The 21059-nt window shown below is 39.1% G+C and overlaps 1 protein-coding gene across 4 annotated transcripts in view; it reads left to right on the top strand.

Moving 5' to 3' along the window:
- Window positions 1-21059, top strand: part of LOC126473427 (bromodomain-containing protein 8) — a 270271-nt gene that overhangs the window by 172262 nt on the left and 76950 nt on the right. For all 4 annotated transcript variants that reach the window (XM_050100466.1, XM_050100467.1, XM_050100465.1 and 1 more), the window contains 2 exons: window positions 3098-5157; window positions 12365-12461. In XM_050100466.1, the coding sequence (XP_049956423.1) occupies window positions 3098-5157; window positions 12365-12461 (2157 nt within the window). The remainder of the gene's footprint in view (window positions 1-3097; window positions 5158-12364; window positions 12462-21059) is intronic.

The raw sequence follows: 21059 nt of genomic DNA, 5'->3' as shown, positions 1-21059 counted from the left end.
TTATAGGCATGTTTGATCTTGCACTGACAGGACTACCCTAATCTGTAGTGACTCCCTTAGCAGCCTTCAGGCTTTAGACTAGTGCTATTCTCCTCACCTGCTGGTTACGGCCATGCACCACCTTGTCTCTGACCTCAATCATGTCAGACAGCCAGTAGTTTTCATTTGAACACCCAGTCATGTTGTGATTTTGAGAAATGAACAAGCTAACTACTTGGCCAAGCAAGCCACCAGGATGCTGATTCTGGAAATGGGTGTCCCAGAACCGGACCTTTTGTTGTTTATACACCATCAGTTGCTGGAAGTCTGGAACTCAGAATGGTCATCACTGATATCCCCAAACAAATTGAGTAGAATTAAGGAGACCATGACCACATGGCAGTCTTCCCTGCATGCTTCTCACAACTCTGTCGACTCCTCATTAGCCACACTTGACTGACCCATGGCCACATTTTCCAATGTGAGAATCCCTCTCAGTGCCGATGTGGAGCCTGCCAGATGGTGACCGACGTACTAGACTGCTGTAATTTGGCTGCTTTGAGGCAACATCTAGACACACTATCCCTGGTGGTAGCAGACAATGCAAAAGTAGTGGGGTTGGTGGGGCACCCCTCTCCTGCCCCCCCCCCCCCCCCCCAATCCTGTCTAGGTTCCCTTGGTGGCCCTTGCTTGGTGGCCTGGCCTCTGCTCTTTCCACATTTTTATTTTCTTTATTCTGTTTCATGTATTAGTTTTAATACCTTGTCTTGACTGATCTTTTAAACAACTTAAGCTTCGCAGTTTTGTCTCTTTCACTCCAAACCAACCGACCAATTTTGGGGATTTTGTATTTGTTTAAATTTGGCATGCGTTTTTTGTTGTTCCTGCAGCAGTGCTCTGACCTGTTTTGTGTACCATGGGGGATCAGCTCCATCAGACAAGTACAATGGTGTCTTCAGCCTAAAATAACCAGACCATCTATTGGACTTGGACAATAGATACATCTTAAGTACAGGCTTGTGATTCTTTCACAGAATGGTACATTTAGTGCTGTTTTACCAACCACATACATAAAGTAGTCATGTTTAAAATTTTGCAGCTGGTACAACTATAGTCAGTGACAGCATTGGTCGCCCCTGGCCACACAGCTCACAACAAATGCTGCACTGTCAACTCAGCTGAAAGTGCACCAGTTTGGTAACCTGGCGTACTGGCTCCCCTGAATCTGCCTCACGTTTGAAGAATGGGTACACTTTAGAAATAAGGTCCCATGCCTTTTTGTGAAACACTGGACACTTTGTGGGTATTTTAACCATTATAAAAGAAAACCACAGAACATACAAAAATCGGTCATAGTTTTGCGCATGTAAAACACGATACAACACTAAAATATGATGGACATTTACACAGTACAGAACGCGGAAGTTGACTGAGTGCTGTTTGGCTAGCTGCTCATCTGTCTACTTTGCATCCCTGACCCAGAGGCCATAAATTGTGTCACAGACTATAATAAACCTTACTGCTTCTACAGATAATAAATTGGACAATAGTTTACGTAAAACACTTCCATAGAATAGTGCTTCATTCAAATACATCATCCTGTTCAAATACTTCTCACCATAGCAATAAAAACTACAATATGCTTTGGTACATTCAGACACATCCAACCTGTCCTGATACATACTGTGCTCAGGTCTTACATCTTCATCAGCATTGGTACATTGTAAGTACCATTCATAGCTTGGTTCTCAGACATTGCATACTTTTGTACACGCCCATGGACACATAAATGTTTGTTTAAAATATATTTCCTTAGTTTAGTTAGTGTATCCCCAATTTTCCATATTTCACTCTCCGTTCTGTCTGATTTTGCCATAGAGTGAGGGGTATTGCAGGTGATTCAATCCTTTCTCATACTTGATTATCGATTAAGTTGTCTGCTTGCCCCTCCAAACTAGCAAGAGCCTGAAATAGCAGCTACATGTGAACCTTTGTTTATTTCAACCCTCTCAACCTTACTTAGACATGTGAGATTTGACCAAGTTTTGTGCTAAATTCCTGCTCAGTTAAATCTTATGATTGTTTAAAGTCCTTCCTCTTATTATTTTGAAACTGGTCATTTACTTCCTTTCAGAGTAAATCACACTGTTTCAGTATTTCTCAATTTAGCTCCTCTGGTAAGGTAGAAGGTTAGTCTGTTGTTGCAATAGACTGTGTGCTTTATAATTAAAGTGCATGTAATCATACATTCCATCCATACACTGTACACTGCTATCCCTTCCTTTTCCCCACTCCGTCCAGATTGCTGCTTCCATTGCACATGGATGTTGTATTCTGGTCCAAACTGCCGGAGCTGACAGTCATGTGTGCGTGATGTGTGCAGAATAAAGGTGCTTGTGAGCCCACACCACACAGCCACATATGGCAAATGCAATGGCTATGTGTACACAGCATGTGGTTTAACAGTACCCAAAATTCAACAGTTCTGTTTATTCACTGCACCCTATAGTGTCAAATTTTCCTCATTACGCCATAGAATATTGCCTGGCCACATTTCATCCTCTTTGATCCATGCCAGAAACTGAAGAGAAAATTCATAGCATTGCTGTGGATCATGAGTTTTCAGGTGGTGCACTGTCTGGATCTTGTACGGGTATCGGTGTAGTACCGATCATAAAACTTTCCCTACTCTTGATCATGGAATGGACAATTCTTGCGACACTGCACAAGCACTATCACTACCCGAAACATGACCTGTATGCATGCCCATGCCCTAGCTTGTTGAAAGATTAAAGCCAGCAAAAGTTTATTTCTCTTTCCTGTGTGCCTGGCGACAACTCAGTACTTCTGCTATTCAGTGAGTGATCTTTAACCTTACATTATTTGTATTTTTGAGTAGAAAGTATTGGTTTCCATTTCTTGGGTATACAGAAAAAAAAAGTTACAGAATGTCGTTTGCCTTGGAGCTTTTTATCAGGTAGTCTGAATATATGTTATCACGTAAAATTAGCTGTAGGAACTCTGAATGCAGATTAACCAAGTAAATTTTATGATAATTCACTTATATTGAAAAATACTATCTGATGATTGACATTTTTTCCTTCCTGTTTGCTTACAGGAGGAACTTCAGGCTATAATAAAGAAGGAAAGGAAAGAAGAATATACCCTTGATCCACAAACCACAGAACCAGTAATCCAGGTTAAAATGGAACCAGTTGAAGAGTTATCGCTGGAAGATGATGTCTCAGAATTGGTATCAACTTCATTACCATCTTGTGTAACAAAGGATGAAAAAATTGAGGAAGATGCTGAATCTACTAACAAAAATGAACAGATTGCTAGTTCATCAGAAGAGATTGTGCTAGATAAGGACTTTGAAATGATCATTGAGGGTACAATGCAGGAATTGGCAGAGGAGAGTGAAACAAAAGATGTCTCTGGTATAGCAGAAGTAGTTGAATTTGAAGAAGGGACTGAAGTGAAAGAAGTAATTCCTCCAGATCTTGCTGACATGGAAGTTATAATCTTAGGTAAAGTTAATGATGAAGTTGTTAATGTCAGTGATGAAACAAAGCTGTTAGAAGTAGTTGTGGAAAAAGAAGAGAGTAATGTGGAGAAAGTGCAAACTGCCACCTCTGGTGAAGTTACTTCTATACCACTCTCCAATGAAGCTGAAACTGCGAGAGAAAAACTGTGCACATCAGGAACCACAATGGAACTTCAGGATGCTAATGTCAGTCAGAGTATGCAGGATGACGAGGATTATACTGTGGATGTCTGCACAAGTTCTGTTGATGTCACTGAGGCAGAGGAAACAATTGCTAAACAGGATAGAAAAGCTGAGAGCAAGCACAGGACTGAAGAAGAGAAGTCACAACAGATTGATGTATCTACAAGGTCTAAAGCTTTACGTTCCAGCAGTCCTGATAGTAGGACAGAGGAAGAAGGACCACTGCAGAATAGTGAATCATTGGTTTCGAAGCTTTCTATTAGAGAGAGTGAAGTTCCTATTGGTAATGAGATAGAAACAGAGTTGTCTGAAGTTGTCAGGTCAGCAGGAGCAACTACTGACCATAAAATAATACCTGGAAGTGATGAATCTCCTGGGAAAGGCAGTCATGATGGGAAATTAGCTTCAGCTTCAGCTGATGAACCATCAAAAGCGTCAGAAATAGTGCAAGGTGATAAAGTGGTAGCTGACAAGGTCAGTGAGTTAAGATATGATAGTAAGAAAACAACAAATATGCATCTTAGAGATGATGACCAAAAAATGGCCTCTGCCCATACTGTAATTTCGGGCAGTGTGTATGAGCAACTGAAAGAAAGTAGAGACACTCTCATAAAACCAGGGAAAAAGAGTGGTACACACAGGGAAGATACAGTGCACGTAACAACAAAAGATACTAATATATCACCATCACCACAAGATGCCAGTAATGACAGAAAGGAAGTTGAGCTATCACTTATTCAGGAAGAACATCAAAAGAAAAAAGGTGATAACCATAAAACAGTTGAAAAACATGCAAAGGAAGAAAGTACGTTTGTGGGAAAAACCTCTCATGCAATTCACCGTGAAAAAACAATGTGTGATGACGCAAAAAATAATTCTGTCCCTGAAAGGAAGGATGTTAATCCAAATGTAAGGGATAGAAAGGATAACAAAAAAGAAGTGACTCAGCAAGAAGTTAAAGAAAATGTTAGAGGTGGAAGAGAGGGTGATAAGGAGGGGAAGAGAGAAAATGTCAAGAAACAGTTAGATGATAATAGGAAGAAGACTGAAACAGACAAGAAAGATGTTAAAGAAGTTAACAAAATTACAACCAAGAAGGGTGAAAAAGAAAACACTCGTAGAAGAGATGGCTCAGCTAAACGAAAGGAAGATAATGCTGAGGAACGAGAGGACGTTAAGAAGCGGGCTGTTGAGAGAGATGACAGAAAAGACGTAGTATCAAAAGAAGGTCTAAAAAGAGAGTTGGATACTGAAGGATCTGCGAAGAAACTAGATACAAGGAAATCTGAGAAGAATAGTAAAATGGAAAATAGGAAAGAACGTAAAAAAAGTGATTCCAGAAAAGAAAATGAAGCACAGTTGTTGAAAAAGGCAGTAGAACTTCCTCCTGAGCCGGTGGACGTAAAGACAGTGAGCTTGCAGCAAGACGACACTACAGAGAGTGAGTGGTGAGTATTTATTTATGCTTCAGACCCCAAATGATGAGCAGAAAAGACTTAACAATGATCTCAAACTGCTTGAAGGGTAATGTTTGAATATTAGTGTTGTAAAGAGTAATTATTATGTTTCGCACCACATGTACATGGTTAATGCTGTTGTTGGATCTGCAGCAAGAAAATACTATAGAGAGAACTTATAGAATTATGTTACTGAGTAAATGTTGGGTTGTTATGCAACTGCTTTCGCTTTCAGCTCTTACATCGTGGCGAGTCGATTTCTAGTGTTGTGTTATAGTGGACTGTGCTTTTTAACACCATTACCTTTTATAAAAGTACTCTCGTTGCAGTTGATTCATTGCTGTAGAAAAGTGGTCTAGATGGATTTTGCAATTTCTGTTCTTAAATGAAGTCATGTTGACATTCTTTTAGTGTGCAACCTACACTGTCATTTGAAATCCTCATACAGTCTAGGAAAAAACTGCACTTTTCTATGTACACTCTACGACAAAGGAAAAAAACCACACCATATCCAATTTTTCTGAAATTGTAATCATTTTTATGTCTGTACATGTATGTCACTTCTACTGGTTTTTTTACCATTTCGATAATTCCTTCGTGGTGCATCCATTTTTTAAAGAGTATGTTTTGTAAAGATCGTACCTGATGATATAACTTGCTTCCATAATTATTGTATGTGGGAATGTTGTCTCTACCATACTTTTAAAAAATTAGAATGTATTCTTTGAGTAGCAACGACGAGACTTTGTAGGTATACAAAAATTCACTTTTAGGAGATAAAGATAGAAACAGGTCTCAGAACTTACGCAGTTAATGCAATATATGGAATGCAAACAACAACCAGAAGGTAGCAACAAATAAAAAACTCAATCAACTGAATTATTAATGTTATGTTAAAGAAGCAGACTCAGTTACATTGAGGGACAATTGGTGTCGCAAGCAAAGGTCAGCTGCTCCTATATTAACATAAAAATTAATTCTGTGTAAGAATGAAAGGACAGGTTTACATGCTACATTCTGCAGCACATTATGTCAGTCATGATTTTTGACAGTCAAGGAGTACAGAAAATTGGGGAGAAAAAACGAAGATTGTGAAAAGGTGGGGAGTGTAAACAATAATGAGAAGGAACAGAAGGCCCAAGCATTTCCACCCATTGCAGAAACATTCATTTTACAGCAAATAGTGCTTGTACACAACATCCAGTTTTTGAGATCTCATTGTCGAAGCTATTGTTGCTTTATACTCATACAGTGATTAAGGCAGCAGGTCTTTTTATAATAAACATAATTCATGAGTGATGCCTAGAATGTTATTTTAAACTTGTTAATTGTAGAGGACATTTAGTTTTTTGGGGTTTTGTGCCTCAGTTTGTAAAAAACAGAACCCTTATAGGTTCACTTTGTTGTCCGTCTGACCAGCTGTGTGTCTGTTAAGAACCCTTCCCCCCTCCTCCTCAAGAACAGGTTGACACAACAGGTTTCAATTTATGTCACATATTAACGTCCATGGTCGATTCACAGTGTAAAAATTTGAAACTTCTAAGTCAATGCAGTCAAAAGATACAGCCATTTATGTCACATATTTTGACACTTGAAAACTCTCTCATCAAAACCTGTAGGATACTTCCCATTGACCTAAAATCATGAAATTTGACAAGAGGCAAGGTTTCACACTGCAAGTAAAGTAAAAAAACAAAAACTGAAAATTGTTAAATTGTAATTATATCACATAAAAATATCTTTTTCCCATTAGAAAATATATTGAATTCATCATCTGTCAAAAACTTTAGTAAATAAATAAAAAATATTTTACTAAATCTTTTAGATCTATGTACATAAACTGAAATCTGCTTCTTTTTGTGTATCTCAGCTAGACTGAGGAACTTGGCCAATTTCTTCTATATATGAACAGATAGTTATCCAGAATGAATTTCCAGTCTATGACAGTGTGTGCTCTGATCTGAAACTTTCAGGCAGATTGAAACTGTGTGCAGGACCGAGACTCGAACTTGGGACCTGTGTCTTTTGTGGGCAAGTGATCTACCAGTGTTGCCACAGGTTCTGGAAATCAGGGAATACCATCAAATTTCAAACACTTCAGGGAAATCAGCAGGACAAAAAAAAAACACTGAAAAAATCTCATTTTGGTCTCACTAGATGAAATGGTTTGTTTACTGAGGTGTCATGCATCATCGCTGGCTGGGTGCAACTGAGTATGTGCCCCGTTTCTCTACTCCTTCATCCCTACTGCTTCTCCTTTTCCTACCACTCCCCTCAGCTTGCAGTCAGTGCTGCCACCACGTCTTGCCACTAGCCTAGCAGCTACCAACAAGAGGCAGGGAGGCACGAAGAGTTGTTTGTTTGGATTTTATTCTCAGAGACTGTAGACATAGTGGTCAGAGACGGCGGTCATCTGTGCATGAGTTGTGTCTGGGTGATTGTGTGAGTGTGTGTGTCCTCTCGTTTTCTGACAATAGCTATGGCTGAAAATTTAGTTGTGAGAGTGTAATTGTCTTTTCTACATGGCTGTCTGTGGCTCAGCAATCATTTTTGTGATGAGTTGCTACCTATCCTCATTATTATTGATTCTCAGAGAAATTGAAAAGTTATCTGTTGCATGGATTGATCACCATGGTCTCATTTCGTCAACATGCTACCTGTGGCTCATGAATAGCTGGCCAAATGAGTGGATTTCTGTGACAGGCTAAAACTGGAGACCATATCTGTGGGTATCTGTAATGGAGCATGCCTGCCAATCTGAAGCCATTCAGTTCCCACTAATGTAGAGAACCTGCTCGTCAGATCTAGTCTCATAGACCTGTCCGCAGGCCAGGTATGTTTGTGAGTGGTGTAAATTAATGCAGCGCATTTTCCTGGTGTATCCATAGACCCGGGACTGCGTTGCTCCTCAACAGGCGATGGGTGAAGGATTTCAGGAATTGTGAATGTCTCACTGCAAATATGTTTTACAGTGTGGCACTTTATAGACTTTTATTTGTTCTAGTACATTCAAACACTTCAAAAATAGTTTGTATGTTAGGAAGTATAGACGATAAGATGGAGAAAACTGTGTCAGTCGCTGGCGGTTTATACACTATGTACTCATATATTTAAAAATAATAATAATATCGCACAATACCTGAAACATATTTGATATAACACAGTGGGTAATAACGAACATAGTAGAGTCAACATTTTCAACATTTTATCAGCGGCCACCTACAGAGTTGGTTTACACAATTCTTCCCCGCCTTAAACACTTCTTTCAAGAAGCCTACTTTTTTCCAAGGTTATTTCTGAAATCAGTGAAGTTATTTTAAATCTGTCTTGTGACTCCAAGGAAATGCATATTTTTGTCACCAAATGTGTTTTGTTTTATTGAAATAAAATAACAGCAGTGGTCGCAATGAAACACACATGCCATTTTGGTTTGGTTTCTCCATCTAAAATCTGTTCATCAAGTTACTCCTTGAGATTTGTGCTCACATGAGCAAATGCCATCTGCTTGCAAGTCTTTTTTAGATATTTCCTCGTTTGCACTATTATTTCTTGTACCATAGCTGCAAAGACAGGTTGTCAACTTAAGTTTTGAGATCTCAAAATTTGTCAAGGAAAAATGCTAAAACATGTCTGGAAATCAGGGAATTTCACTGGGGAAACTTGGAGCAACCCTGTCTACCAACCGAGTGACCCAAGGATGATGCAAAATCTGTCCTCACAACTGTAAGTCCACCTGTACCTTCTCTTCTACCATCCCAACTTCACAAAAGTTGGTTTGCAAAAGTTGCAGAACTAGCTCTCCTGGAAGAAAGGATAAGAAGTGATATTTTGGAGACATGGCTTAGCCATACCCTGGGGGATGTTTCCAGAATAAATTTTCACCCTGCAGTGGAGTGTGCGCTAATATGAAACTTTGTAGCAGATGAAAACTGCGTAAATTTGCCAGGAATTTTCATATAAACACACACTCTGCTGCAGAGTGAAGGTTCATTCTTTAAACATCCCCAAGGCTGTGGCTCAGCCATATCTCCACAATATCCTTCCTTCCAGGAGTGCTAGCACATAAGTTTTGCAAGAGATCTTCTGTGAAGTTTGGAAGGTTAAAAATGAGGTACTGGCGGAAGTAAAGCTGTGAGGATTGGTCCTGAATCATGCTTATGTAGCTCAGTTGGCAGGGCACTTGCCCAAAACAGGCAAAGGTCCTTAGTTCGAGTCTCAGTCCACCACCCAGTCTTAAACTGCCAGGAAGTTTCAGATTATAATCATTCCAAAACTTCGTACATTTAAGTTGTCAACTGTATCCGATATTTAACTGTGAAATTACTCTCAATTGGCAGCTTTCCCTATGACTGGAAAGAAAACCCTAAGAGTTTGGTGAGTTTACAGTTGAAATAAGTGGATCTAGTGGTTCCTTTGTTTTAAATGGGTTGCTGTGATTCATAAGATTGCCTGTTGAGAATTTTGACTTGTTCTTTAGTGTCTTCTCAGAAATTTGAGAGCCAGATGATCACTTTTGACTTAACACAATCTTATTTATGTCCAAGAGAGATGGAATCTTCAGCAGTGTTATAGTGTGAAAATTTCTGTTACTTGGAACAGAAGTCACCAGTTTGCATTGTTTGTCCTAGGTAGTAATTGTTTATTTCTGCTCTGTGCCTGAAAGGTGTTCATCAGTGTTGATTCAAACAGTTTATTTATATAGTAATGTGACTATGGCTGCCAGTAAACCTATGTGGACCAGTGATGTTTACAGCAGCTGAAACTTTAATGATGAATCTGACCAACAAGCCAACAATGCTGCAAAACACGAATTTCGGTTGACTGATTACTGTTTGGCCACATACGACCCTTAACGCATTGGCGGTCGGGAACATCAGGAGGCATGCCTTGCACCCGACTTATGACTGCCGAGAGGAGCGGGATGGTGAGGGGAAGGCAGCAGCAAGTACTTCCCACAGTGCTGGCACCATTACCCATGTTGAGTTCCTATACAAAAGCAGAGGTGACGCACCCAGAAATACTGACAACATTTGAAGACAAATGAATACCTTCCAGCTATTGCCAAGAATTCCTATACAAAAGCAAGAGATGATGCACGCAGAAATATTGACAACATTTGAAGACAAAAGAATACATTCGAGCTATTGCCAATTTTCTCTGCTACTACCAGCACCAGTAAAAAGGGTCTTCTTATCATAAACAAACAGTGGCTATGTTTTTGTGCACAATGATTGAGATTTCAAAGCAGCCACAAATACTGAGATCAGTACGTACATGCTCTCTGAGGAAACATAACATGTAACAATTTTGTGTAATATGACAAAAAGTAAAAGAATAACAGTGTACTGGTTATTGCAGAATTTTCACCAAAACTACTTCTGTCGCATTTGCAAGAAATCTTGCACAAGTCACCCAAGACTCAAAAAGTACATTAGTTTCTTTATGTGACTGAATGATCTAAGAACATGCCTGAAGCGTGCTAAAACATTTGTATCACATTTTTATTTGGTGAGCTGCTACAGCTAAATTTGCGCATATCCAATATGAGAATGTGTTAGTATATAGTATATATATTCCTTACCCTTGTTCATTTATTTAAAGTTAGTGGACATTAAACTTAAGTTTTAAGCTGATTGATGGAAACTGCTGTGTTCTGGTTGTGATAAATTCATTGGCATACTCTTTGCTTTTGAACCATGTGTTGTTAAAATTTTTTAATGTTTTAATTTAACTTGATGATTATAATTTACAGAGGAAAGGTAACAACTCGCAAATAGTAGAGGTGTTGATTCATCAGAAGGCACATAAACAAGACAAAGAACTTTGCTAGCTTTTGAACGAATCCTCCTTCAGAGCTGTAGAGTACACTTGCATACACACAAAGTGCAACAACTAAATCATATCCTTCCCCAAGGTTTCTGCTATTTACCGTCATACTAGTAAGTGCGAAACATCGTATGATCAATCATTACTGCCCCCTCGAAAGTGGGAATCGGTCACTCACCCAATATGTTCAGTAGCCTAGTCCATCCTCATGCCACATCACTGCTAATCCCCTGCCACATGAGTCATACACTTGCAGAAGATGCAGGTGTGAGAGCTGTCTCATGCACCCATCTGACTGGCAATTTTACTCCAGTCTCATCGCAGACTAACCCTATACTGTCAAGAGGCAGGGCCACCAGTTACATACCAGCTCTGATGTAATTTCTGGGTGTGGTCACCAACCAACTGTCCACCTGAATGGATGGCCACCGCCAAACTGTGGCCAAGAGCAGAGGTGACCACCTGGTGGTAGAGCAATGACTGTTTCATTACCTATGACATGTGGATTCCCCCCCCCAACCTTCTCTTAATTATGTTGATGGAAGTTGTCCTTGCATCTCATCCGTCAGGTTTGTAATTCTCATAGTCTCAATCTCAGATAGCACCTGCTCTACACTCACCTCCAACTCTGATCCATGATCTCCAGTTCACTCATTTTGCACATGCAGCTTTCTCTTTGCAATTTCCATCTTCCTCTATTCTACCTCCACTTCACAATCCAATTTCCACATCATTATGCACTGCAAACAGCTCCATCTGCCTGTGGGCAGAAAGAGCTCCCAAGTGCCACATTTGTATCCTCTTCAGCTACGGGCTCTCTGTCCTCGCTGTTGGCCACCCTTCCCCAAATCCATCCGACACAGCCTCTCACCCTAATCTACTAGTTGAAGTGCTGGCACAATATAGATGGCAAGGGCAATTTATGTGTACTCTCTAGCTTTGACGAAAGATTGTCTGAAAGTTAGCACCATTCCCAGTCTTGTTTATGTGCCTGTCAACAACATAGTTCCTGTACAGTTACTTGAGTTATTACCATTACTCATTAAATTATTTACATTCAATCAGGACTTCACATTGCCGTATTTAATTTTAAGTATATCTTGAAAAAATAGTGCTGATGGGCTTATAGTTCTCTGATTTCTTTCTTCTCATTATTTAGTTTACCCTATGTGAAGTGTTTACATTATCTATGCCATACAAAATTCGTTCTTAGAATGTACATTGGAATCTCCGTTACTGTGAAGCACTCATGACCTCAAACACTCGTCACAAATATTTTTAAGTGCTATATTGTCATGTTTATTTTCTTGTATAACATTCTGCGATGTCAGAAATCACCGATTGTAATCCTTTCCATATTAAATGCCAACAGTGAAAGTGAAAAAACATGTTTCAAGGACATGTATGTGCAAAGTTCTACACGCAAAGATGCAAGGAAAATATATGGTGACACGCATACGGAAGCTCAGGTAAGTTAATTATGGTTTACTAATTTTATTATATTATATAAATATCACATATAGGCCATATTCTTTTTGCACGTTAAAAGTGAGTAGTTAGTATTGAGTGTAGAGTTTGTTAATTTAATTTATTTTTGATCCATCTTCCATGAAGTGCCTTAATGGGATACTCGGACACAATTAGAAGTATATACAGGGTGTTTCGAAAAATACTTTACAGCTTTAAACATTCATATAAATTTACAGGGTGTACATAAAGTCTGGGAACTCATTCAATTACTTATTGCACAAGAACCAAACATTGTACAGATATCATACATATGTCATTTTTAAGAGAAACCCTGAAAGTTTCTTTCATGTATACGTCCACAGTGTAGTTTGGTAATTTGCTGATGGTCGGCACTAATCGCAAACATGGCCATGCTACAGAAGGGGACAGCTGTTTCATGAAATGGCCTCCCGATCACCATATCTCACTGTGTGTGACTTTTTTCTGTGGGGACACATTAAAGATCTGGTGTATGTACCGCCTCTACCATGTGATGTTGCACAGCTCCAGGAGAGAATATGGGAAGCGACTGCCACAGTCGACAATGCCATGCTGGGACGGGTATGGCAAGAATTCAATTACCGTATTGATGTCTGCCGGGTCACTCATGGTTCGCATATCGAATGTTTGTAAAAAAAAAAAAAAAAAACTTTGTGTCTCTTCAAAATGCAATATGTATGACATCGGTACAATGTTTAGTTCTTGTGCAATAAATAATTGAAAGTGTTCCTCGACTTTATGTACACATTGTATTGAAAGAAGATATAGAGCTGGGTTTAGTGTTATTTTGTAGGGAAACACTGTGAAAACAATCGCCTGCTCTGTTTTCTTCATTTTTTTTCCCTCAGTGTCAATGTAGTGGCTGAAAAAATAGGGGGTGGAGGTGCAACTACAGTCTACTGTAAATGATGTAGTTGACAGCTGCACAGTTGCATTTCAGTCTTTTACTTTCACTCTTCACAACCCCCCACAATAATACACAGTAGGCAAATCTCCACATACTGCTGCAATAGTTTACTATTGTACATCTAAGAGCAGTAAAAACCTAACCACAAAGTTCACTGTTCTTGAAGACTAGGAAGGTACATATGGAGCAGACACTGTCATTGTTTTAACACATGGCCTAATTGTGTAACATGTATTTCACAGTTAAAAATCAAACAGGAAAATCCAGGATGGAATTTCACAGTTAATTTGAAGCATTGTTGTTGTTCTAACCAACACAGGTTTCTTGTCTGAAACTCGTCCATGGGCTGACTGTCTCAGGACCAAAAGTTGGGCCCTTATATATCCTCGCAATAATAGGCACTGAAACTACACATTTTTTGAAGTTTAATTTACAGAAATTACAATTAAAACTTAACTCATTAAATTAACTGAATACATAAAAAAATTCACTCCTTTTAACAGTTTCTTCTTCTACAAGGGTCAAGCCAAGTTATGTGTGTAAATCATGAAATCAACCTATACCGGGTGATCAAAAAGTCAGTATAAATTTGAAAACTTAATAAACCGCAGAATAATGTAGATAGAGGGGTAAAAATTGACACACAGGCTTGGAATGACATGGGGTTTTATTAGAACCACCCCATATTGCTAGACACGTGAAAGGTCTCTTGCGCGCGTTGTATGGTGTTGATCGTGTGCTCAGCCACCACTTTCGTCATGCTTGGCCTCCCAGGTCCCCAGACCTCAGTCCGTGCGATTATTGGCTTTGGGGTACCTGAAGTCGCAAGTGTATCGTGATCGACGGACGTCTCTAGGGGTGCTGAAAAAAAACATCCGACGCCAATGCCTCACCATAACTCCGGACATGCTTTACAGTGCTGTTCACAACATTATTCCTCGACTACAGCTATTGTTGTGGAATGATGGTGGACATATTGAGCATTTCCTGTAAAGAACATCATCTTTGCTCTGTCTTACTTTGTTATGCTAATTATTGCTATTCTGATCAGATGAAGCGCCATCTGTCAGACATTTTTTGAACTTTTGTATTTTTTTTTTTTTTTTGTTCTAATAAAACCCCATGTCATTCCAAGTATGTGTGTCGATCTGTACCTCTCTATCTACATTATTCTGTGGATTATTCAGTTTTCAAGTTTATACTGACATTTTGATCACCCTGTATACTTAGGCAAACAATACTTTTGCCTAAACAATCAATTAATTTGGAATTAAGGGCTGGCTTTGCTAACATGTTTTCGAATAGAGCCAAATAGATCCTTAAAGAATGCTAGAGTTTAGTCTTCCAAACGTTTATAATTATTACAGAATTTATATTTGTTTACATGTCAACAATAGAATTTGTTATGAAACAATTACTGATATTACCCTATAACAAAAGATACTAACTAGGAATAGTCAAAATAAATTAGAAAATCAATTAAATACCTAAAACTAAGCACTAAATTAGATCTGGTGTTAGATTCTTTAAAACTGAGGGTCAGCCTTCCTCTTTTATGAAAACGCAGATTGTATTTACGTATGTTAATGGTAATTAGTTAAAAGTGAAAAAATGAATTTTTAGGAGGCAGATGGCAAAACGAGAGGGGAAGTAAAATTATCCCATCTTGCTTCATCACAACACATCAATTTTTTTACTTTGAACTAAGGATGTTTTATGTGGCTTCCATTGGATATCCTGCACACATCCCATCAGAAGTCAGTTTCTTCCCAAACTCACTATAGCATTGCAGGTGTAATTTGCTCAGTGGTTGCATAAATTGTTGCTCTAAATCCAGGTAGAAAAGACACACAGGAGGTACAAACACGATATTCTTGATGAATCCCCATTTAAAAAAATAAAAAATAAATAAAAAATAAAAATCGAATGGTGTCAGGTCTGGAGAACGTAGGGACCATGCAATTGGCGCATCACGTCCAATCCATTGACCTGGAAAGCGGTCACTGAGAAAATCCCGGACATCAGCCAGGTAGTGGTGTGGTGCAACATCTTGCATGAAGCAAACATTTCATTCTTGGCCATCCCCATCGATCTGTGGAATCAAAAATCGTTGTAACATATTCAGGTACACTAGCCCATTCATAGTTCTCTCATGGAAAAAAGGGCTGTACACTTTGTTTTTGCTCAATGTACAAAAAAACGTTCAGTTTAGGGTTATCATGAATATGTTGCTATGTTGGATGTGGATTTTCACTGTCTCAAATCCTACAGTTATGTATGTTAATCTTTTCACTTAAGTGAAAAGTGAACTCATCAGAAAAGATGATTTTGTCCAAGCAATGTTTATCCTCATGTAATCGATTTAACATCTGCACAGAAGTTCTTGTGAGCAATTTTATCAGTGTGTTTTATTGCTTGTACAATTGTCAACCTGTACGGTTTCAAATGCAAGTGGCTTCTCAACACATGCCCAACAGTCGTATGGGGATTTGCAGTTGTGAGATGCATGCAGTATTGGTTTTATAGGGCTGTTGACAAAACATTGTCTCACTCACTCAACGACGTCATCAGATGTGTGTGGATGACCTTATGATTTCCCTTGTCTTACCGAGCACCCTGTTTCTACAAAACATTTATGTCACTCATAAACTGTAGGCCCACTAGGAGGATCATTAGTGTATTTGGTATGGAAATCATGCTGAACTATTGTCGCCAACTTCGATTCTTCAAACCAAAACACACAGTTAGCATACTTGGGTCCAGTGAAGCAGCCATCTGTAAAGCAACTGTTGCTAGTGCTCCTTGCAGTGCATTCCGGCACTAGCGAAGTACACAAGACAAAACTTGATATATTTCCCTACAAATTCACACTACAATCACCTCTGTAGGTACTATGAATTAATTTATATGAATTTTCAAAGTTGTAAAGTCCTTTTTGGAACACTGTGTATAGCTTTTCTCCCTCTCCCCCTTTTCTTCTTCTTCTCCTCCTCCTTCCCTTTTCTTCTTCTTCTTCTTCTTCTTCTTCTTCTTCTCCTCCTCCTTCCCTTTTCTTCTTCTTCTTCTTCTCCTCCTCCTTCCCTTTTCTTCTTCTTCTTCTTCTTCTCCTCCTCCTTCCCTTTTCTTCTTCTCCTTCTTCTTCTTCTTCTCCTTCTCTTTTTTTACTATATTCCATGAACTTGATGCCTTATGTTGATCAGATAATTTATGACATTTAGTAACTGGATGTTGGGCATTGACACCTTCGTTTACATGCCACTGTGAAGAATCTGTCTTAAGGAACTTGTCACTCAAATCAAACTGTTGAAATATGCTCTTATTGTATTGGAAACAAGCAGTTCAATTCCATTAGTCATAATTTTTGTGATTTGATTGATTCATGATTGAATCCTTATCTATTGATTCTGCTTCGTGATTCAGTATAGTGACAGTTTTAATTTCGGACTCTCAAAATTGAGGTGACAGAAGGAGGGAAAGGAACCTTATTTCAGTTTTTGTAAAACCACTGTAGAATATCACTATCAACAACCTGATAAGTTTTGAAATAATTCAGAAATCCAAATATGGAGCTTTGGCTTCTGAAGTGGCACAGGAAGCTTCAACATGCATAGCCGATAAGGAAAATACAAACAGAAAAAATCGCAGTCTGATCTCGAGGTCGCAATTCAGCTTCATCAAGGAACGTAAAGTTTTGTAATACATAAATGGTTTTCGCCATCCACTTTGCATAATGGATCCCTTTGAAGCATGGAAAACATCAAGGAACATACCATTTTTCAATAAATGGTTTTCGCCATCCACTTTGCGCGATGTATCCCTTTGAAGCATGGTAAGATACTCCTTGAGAAGGCTCTTCAAGAAGAGAATTCACAGTTAATTCAAAACTATAAATATGTCTCTTACTCCTGCAAGGTAAATACAAGAGAGATTTTTCCACCTCTAAAAGCAGTTATATTTCGCTCCGTTGTGACACACACTAATGATTTAACAGAAAAGCTTTCACGTGTTATTGGCTGCCTGTGGTCACTCAGTAGTTCTCTTTCTCAAATAAATGATTACTGATTCCATGCACGTACCTTGTGGCACTTTTCAATTGCTGACTGATCAAAAACTGTTTACCTTTCTTGATGCTAAAGCTCTTCAAAGCAGTGAGTGATGTGTGCTGATTTGTCAAGGTGGTTTTTTTTTTTTGGGGGGGGGGGGGGGGTGTGAGCGGGGGAGTTTTGTTTCTTTTCACTTATTAAGTTTCAATGCTCTTCCAGTATATTTATGGAGTTGCCGCCATTGCTGATCCAAACATTCTAGTTTTAGTATGCAGTTTTTCAACAGTTGTCGGAAGTCATTAATTTTCCAAATAAATCTTCACTTCCCACACAGTATGACACTTTGACCTGTAGTTAATTTACACACCACACACTGCAAATCATAAAAGAAAACTATTAATGTTGCTTTGACAGATGATAGTTGACCACCAGTTATTTCATGCTAGTAATGCTGTCCCAACAAGTTGAACAAGTAAAAATGAATGGTTCCCAAAAATGAATGATAACCAGTGGACAAATTCCCAAAGTTGAGCGTTCGCCCATCTCTATTTGCAGCTAAGTTGCCAGATCTGTCCACCTAGAGGGCCTGCCACAGCGACCCCATTTCAGAAATCCAGCATGATTTTCAGTTCCTCCTAAAATCACTAGGTCCAACCCAGAACTCTCTTCCAAGTGTTATCTCACTCCCACCATTTTCCACACCCGTCTTATATATGCTTCCTAAAATACATAAGTCCAACTACACACAGTATCCCTTTTGTGGCTAGATATTGTGCTCCCACACATGTAAAATGTAAAAGGTGATTTATTAGTCTCATTACATACATTGTACAGATCATATGATATGTTGTACAGAAGACATGTCAAGTTTAACAAAAGTATAATGCATAATGATTTACAGAAATTCTTTTTACGTTGTTTTAAGATTAATGCCAATAAATACAACACTACAATATTTACTGTAAATTAACAGTTTACCAATTTCCTTTGTTGTTCACAGGCAACACACCAATATTAGCTATAGACTTTTATTGTTCATTCTATCAGACTGTCTTCCATGAATTCTTCAATGGTGTGGTAACATTTCTCTGTTAAAATATTTTGGAATAAACTTTTCAGCAAACCGAGGTCCATTGTTAATATGTTTCTTTCTTTTAATTTTTTATATATAGTTTTTAGCCCCATGTACAGTGGTGTCTGAGCATAAAGCTTTAAGTGATGCGAAGGAAATTTGAAGTTTCCCTTGTGGCGAGTACCACAGCTATGCTTAAAATGGAACTTTTCAGGATTATGTTGATTATTATACACAAAAGTCAAAATTTCAAAAATGTACATTGGAGTAAGTGTTGGTATTTTTAATTTCTTGAACAATGGGCGACATGACTCATTTTTGTGGGCAGCACACGTTTCTAATGATTTTCTTCTGAAGAATTAGTAGCCTTGTACTGCTTCTAGAGTTTCTCCAGAAAATTATCCCATACCGAATAACAGATGCAAAATAACTGTGGTTGGCTGGTCTTTCTTGTGTCCATATGAGTGGCACCAGATAAAATAAACATTGCAAAAGCTAGAGAATTTAATTTATTTGCCAGAAGTCTATATGCGTCTTCCAGTTTAAACTTTTGTCAAGGTTTAGGCCCAAGAATTTCACATGGCTCACTTCTGTCGTCAGTTGATTATTATGGGCTATTTGTATAGGACATACTGCTGACAATTTAGAGAATCCCTACCCTTGTGGACCAACACCTTTGGCCTGTTACTCATAACCTACCCTCATTTATAAAAGACACTAACCATTTCCTCTATCAGCTCTCCACAGTTCCTATTCTTTTACTGTGGTGCGCCGTGCTCGTCATTGTTTATGCTGCCCACCTCACACTAACATCCTGAATCCCCGTGGCCTTGCAAACGTTGTAGACTACCTTTCTCAAAGCCTGACAGACTGCGAACATACAACCATCTTCCTGGTCACCATGTCAGATATGTACTCTGCTACAATTACTTTTCATTTGATGTCATCAACTAAAGACAGATCCACAATGCAGCATGGGCATTCACATGCCACCATCCCATGCTAAGCTATTCATGGCCCGTCTAGATTCCTTCCTCCCCATACAAAATACCAAATCCTGTGGTTCAGATTCTTTGATGACATCATGATCTGAAAGGAGGATGGACGCCCTACCCACATTCCCCCAGAACCTCGACAATCATTTCCCCCATTCACTTCACCTGCTCATACTCAGCCCAACAACCCACCTACTTCTACGTTGACCTCCGCCTCAAGGATGGCTACATCTGTACCTCTGTCCATACCAAGCCTACAAGCCACCAGCAGTACCTCCGCTTTGACAGCCGCCACCCATATCATACCAAGAAGTCCTCTCCACACAGCCCAGCCATGTGTGGTCATCACATCTGCATTGACTAGCAGTACCTCTCCAAATATGCCGAGGATCTCGCTGAGCCGAAATTACCCTCCACGTCTTATACAGAAACAGACTGCACATGCCTTGTCTCCCCAGTCACCTACAATCTCCCACAGAACCATTGACAAGTCACAAAGAAGCACCCCACATGTGACTCAGTACCCCCGAGAACTGGAGCAATTAAATCATGTTCTCTGACAGGGATTTAGATACCTCTCTCATATCCTGAGATGAGAAATATCCTCCACACTATCTTTTCTGCCCTCTCACAGTGGTATTTCGCTGCCACTGAAAGTAGGCAGTATCCTTGCCCATCCCTATTCCAGCCATGCTCCCATCCCCTCACCTCATGGCTCTTACCATGGGAGTGAATGATGTGTGTGAGAAAAGTAATGAGGCTGATTTTTTTTTTTTTTACCTGCCAAGTTTTTTTTCCCCAAACAATATTGTCCCCATCAAAGTACGAGGGTAATCCCAATAGTAAGGTCTCCTATTTTTTCATAAGTACATAGACCTGTTTATTTTTACAATGGTTTACAGCAGTTTACAGCTTGAACATTTAGCTATTTTTCGACATAATCAACATTTCTCTCTATGCATTTTGTAGACACTGTGACAGTTTTTGTATGCTCATGTCGTACCAGCTCGCTACCATGCTGTTAAGAAAGTTATGATCCTCTTCTTTTTGGCCAAATGTTCTTTTAACCTAGGGAACAGGTGATAGTCACTGGTCGCCAAGTCAGGACTAAAGGGTGGGTGGGTGATTGTGTTCCACTGAAACTGTTGGCAGGACAGCAACGGTTTGCCGAGCAATGTGTGGGCATGCGTTGTCATGTAGAATGTGTATGCCCTTGCTCAACATTCCTCTTCTCCGGTTCTGAATTGCCCGTTTGAGTTTTTTCAGAGTCTCACAGTACCTGTTAGCGTCAGTTGTGGTTCCCGCAATTCAGCTCTGATGACGAGGTGAAAGAAGAGGTTTATAACTTTCTGGACAGCATGGCGGCGAGCTGGTATGACATTCGCATACAAAAACTGCCACAGTGTCTACAAAAATGCATCAAAAGAAAGGGTGTTTGTTGAAAAATAGCTAAATGTTCAAGCCATAAACTGATGTAAACCATTGTAGAAATAAACAGGTCTATATATATATATATATATATATATATATATATATATATA

Source organism: Schistocerca serialis, chromosome 4 (genome assembly GCF_023864345.2).
Source record: "Schistocerca serialis cubense isolate TAMUIC-IGC-003099 chromosome 4, iqSchSeri2.2, whole genome shotgun sequence".
Classification (NCBI taxonomy): Eukaryota; Metazoa; Arthropoda; class Insecta; order Orthoptera; family Acrididae; genus Schistocerca; species Schistocerca serialis.
The sequence above is the reverse complement of the archived record's forward strand: the minus strand, read 5'-3'. Positions and strand labels throughout refer to the sequence as shown.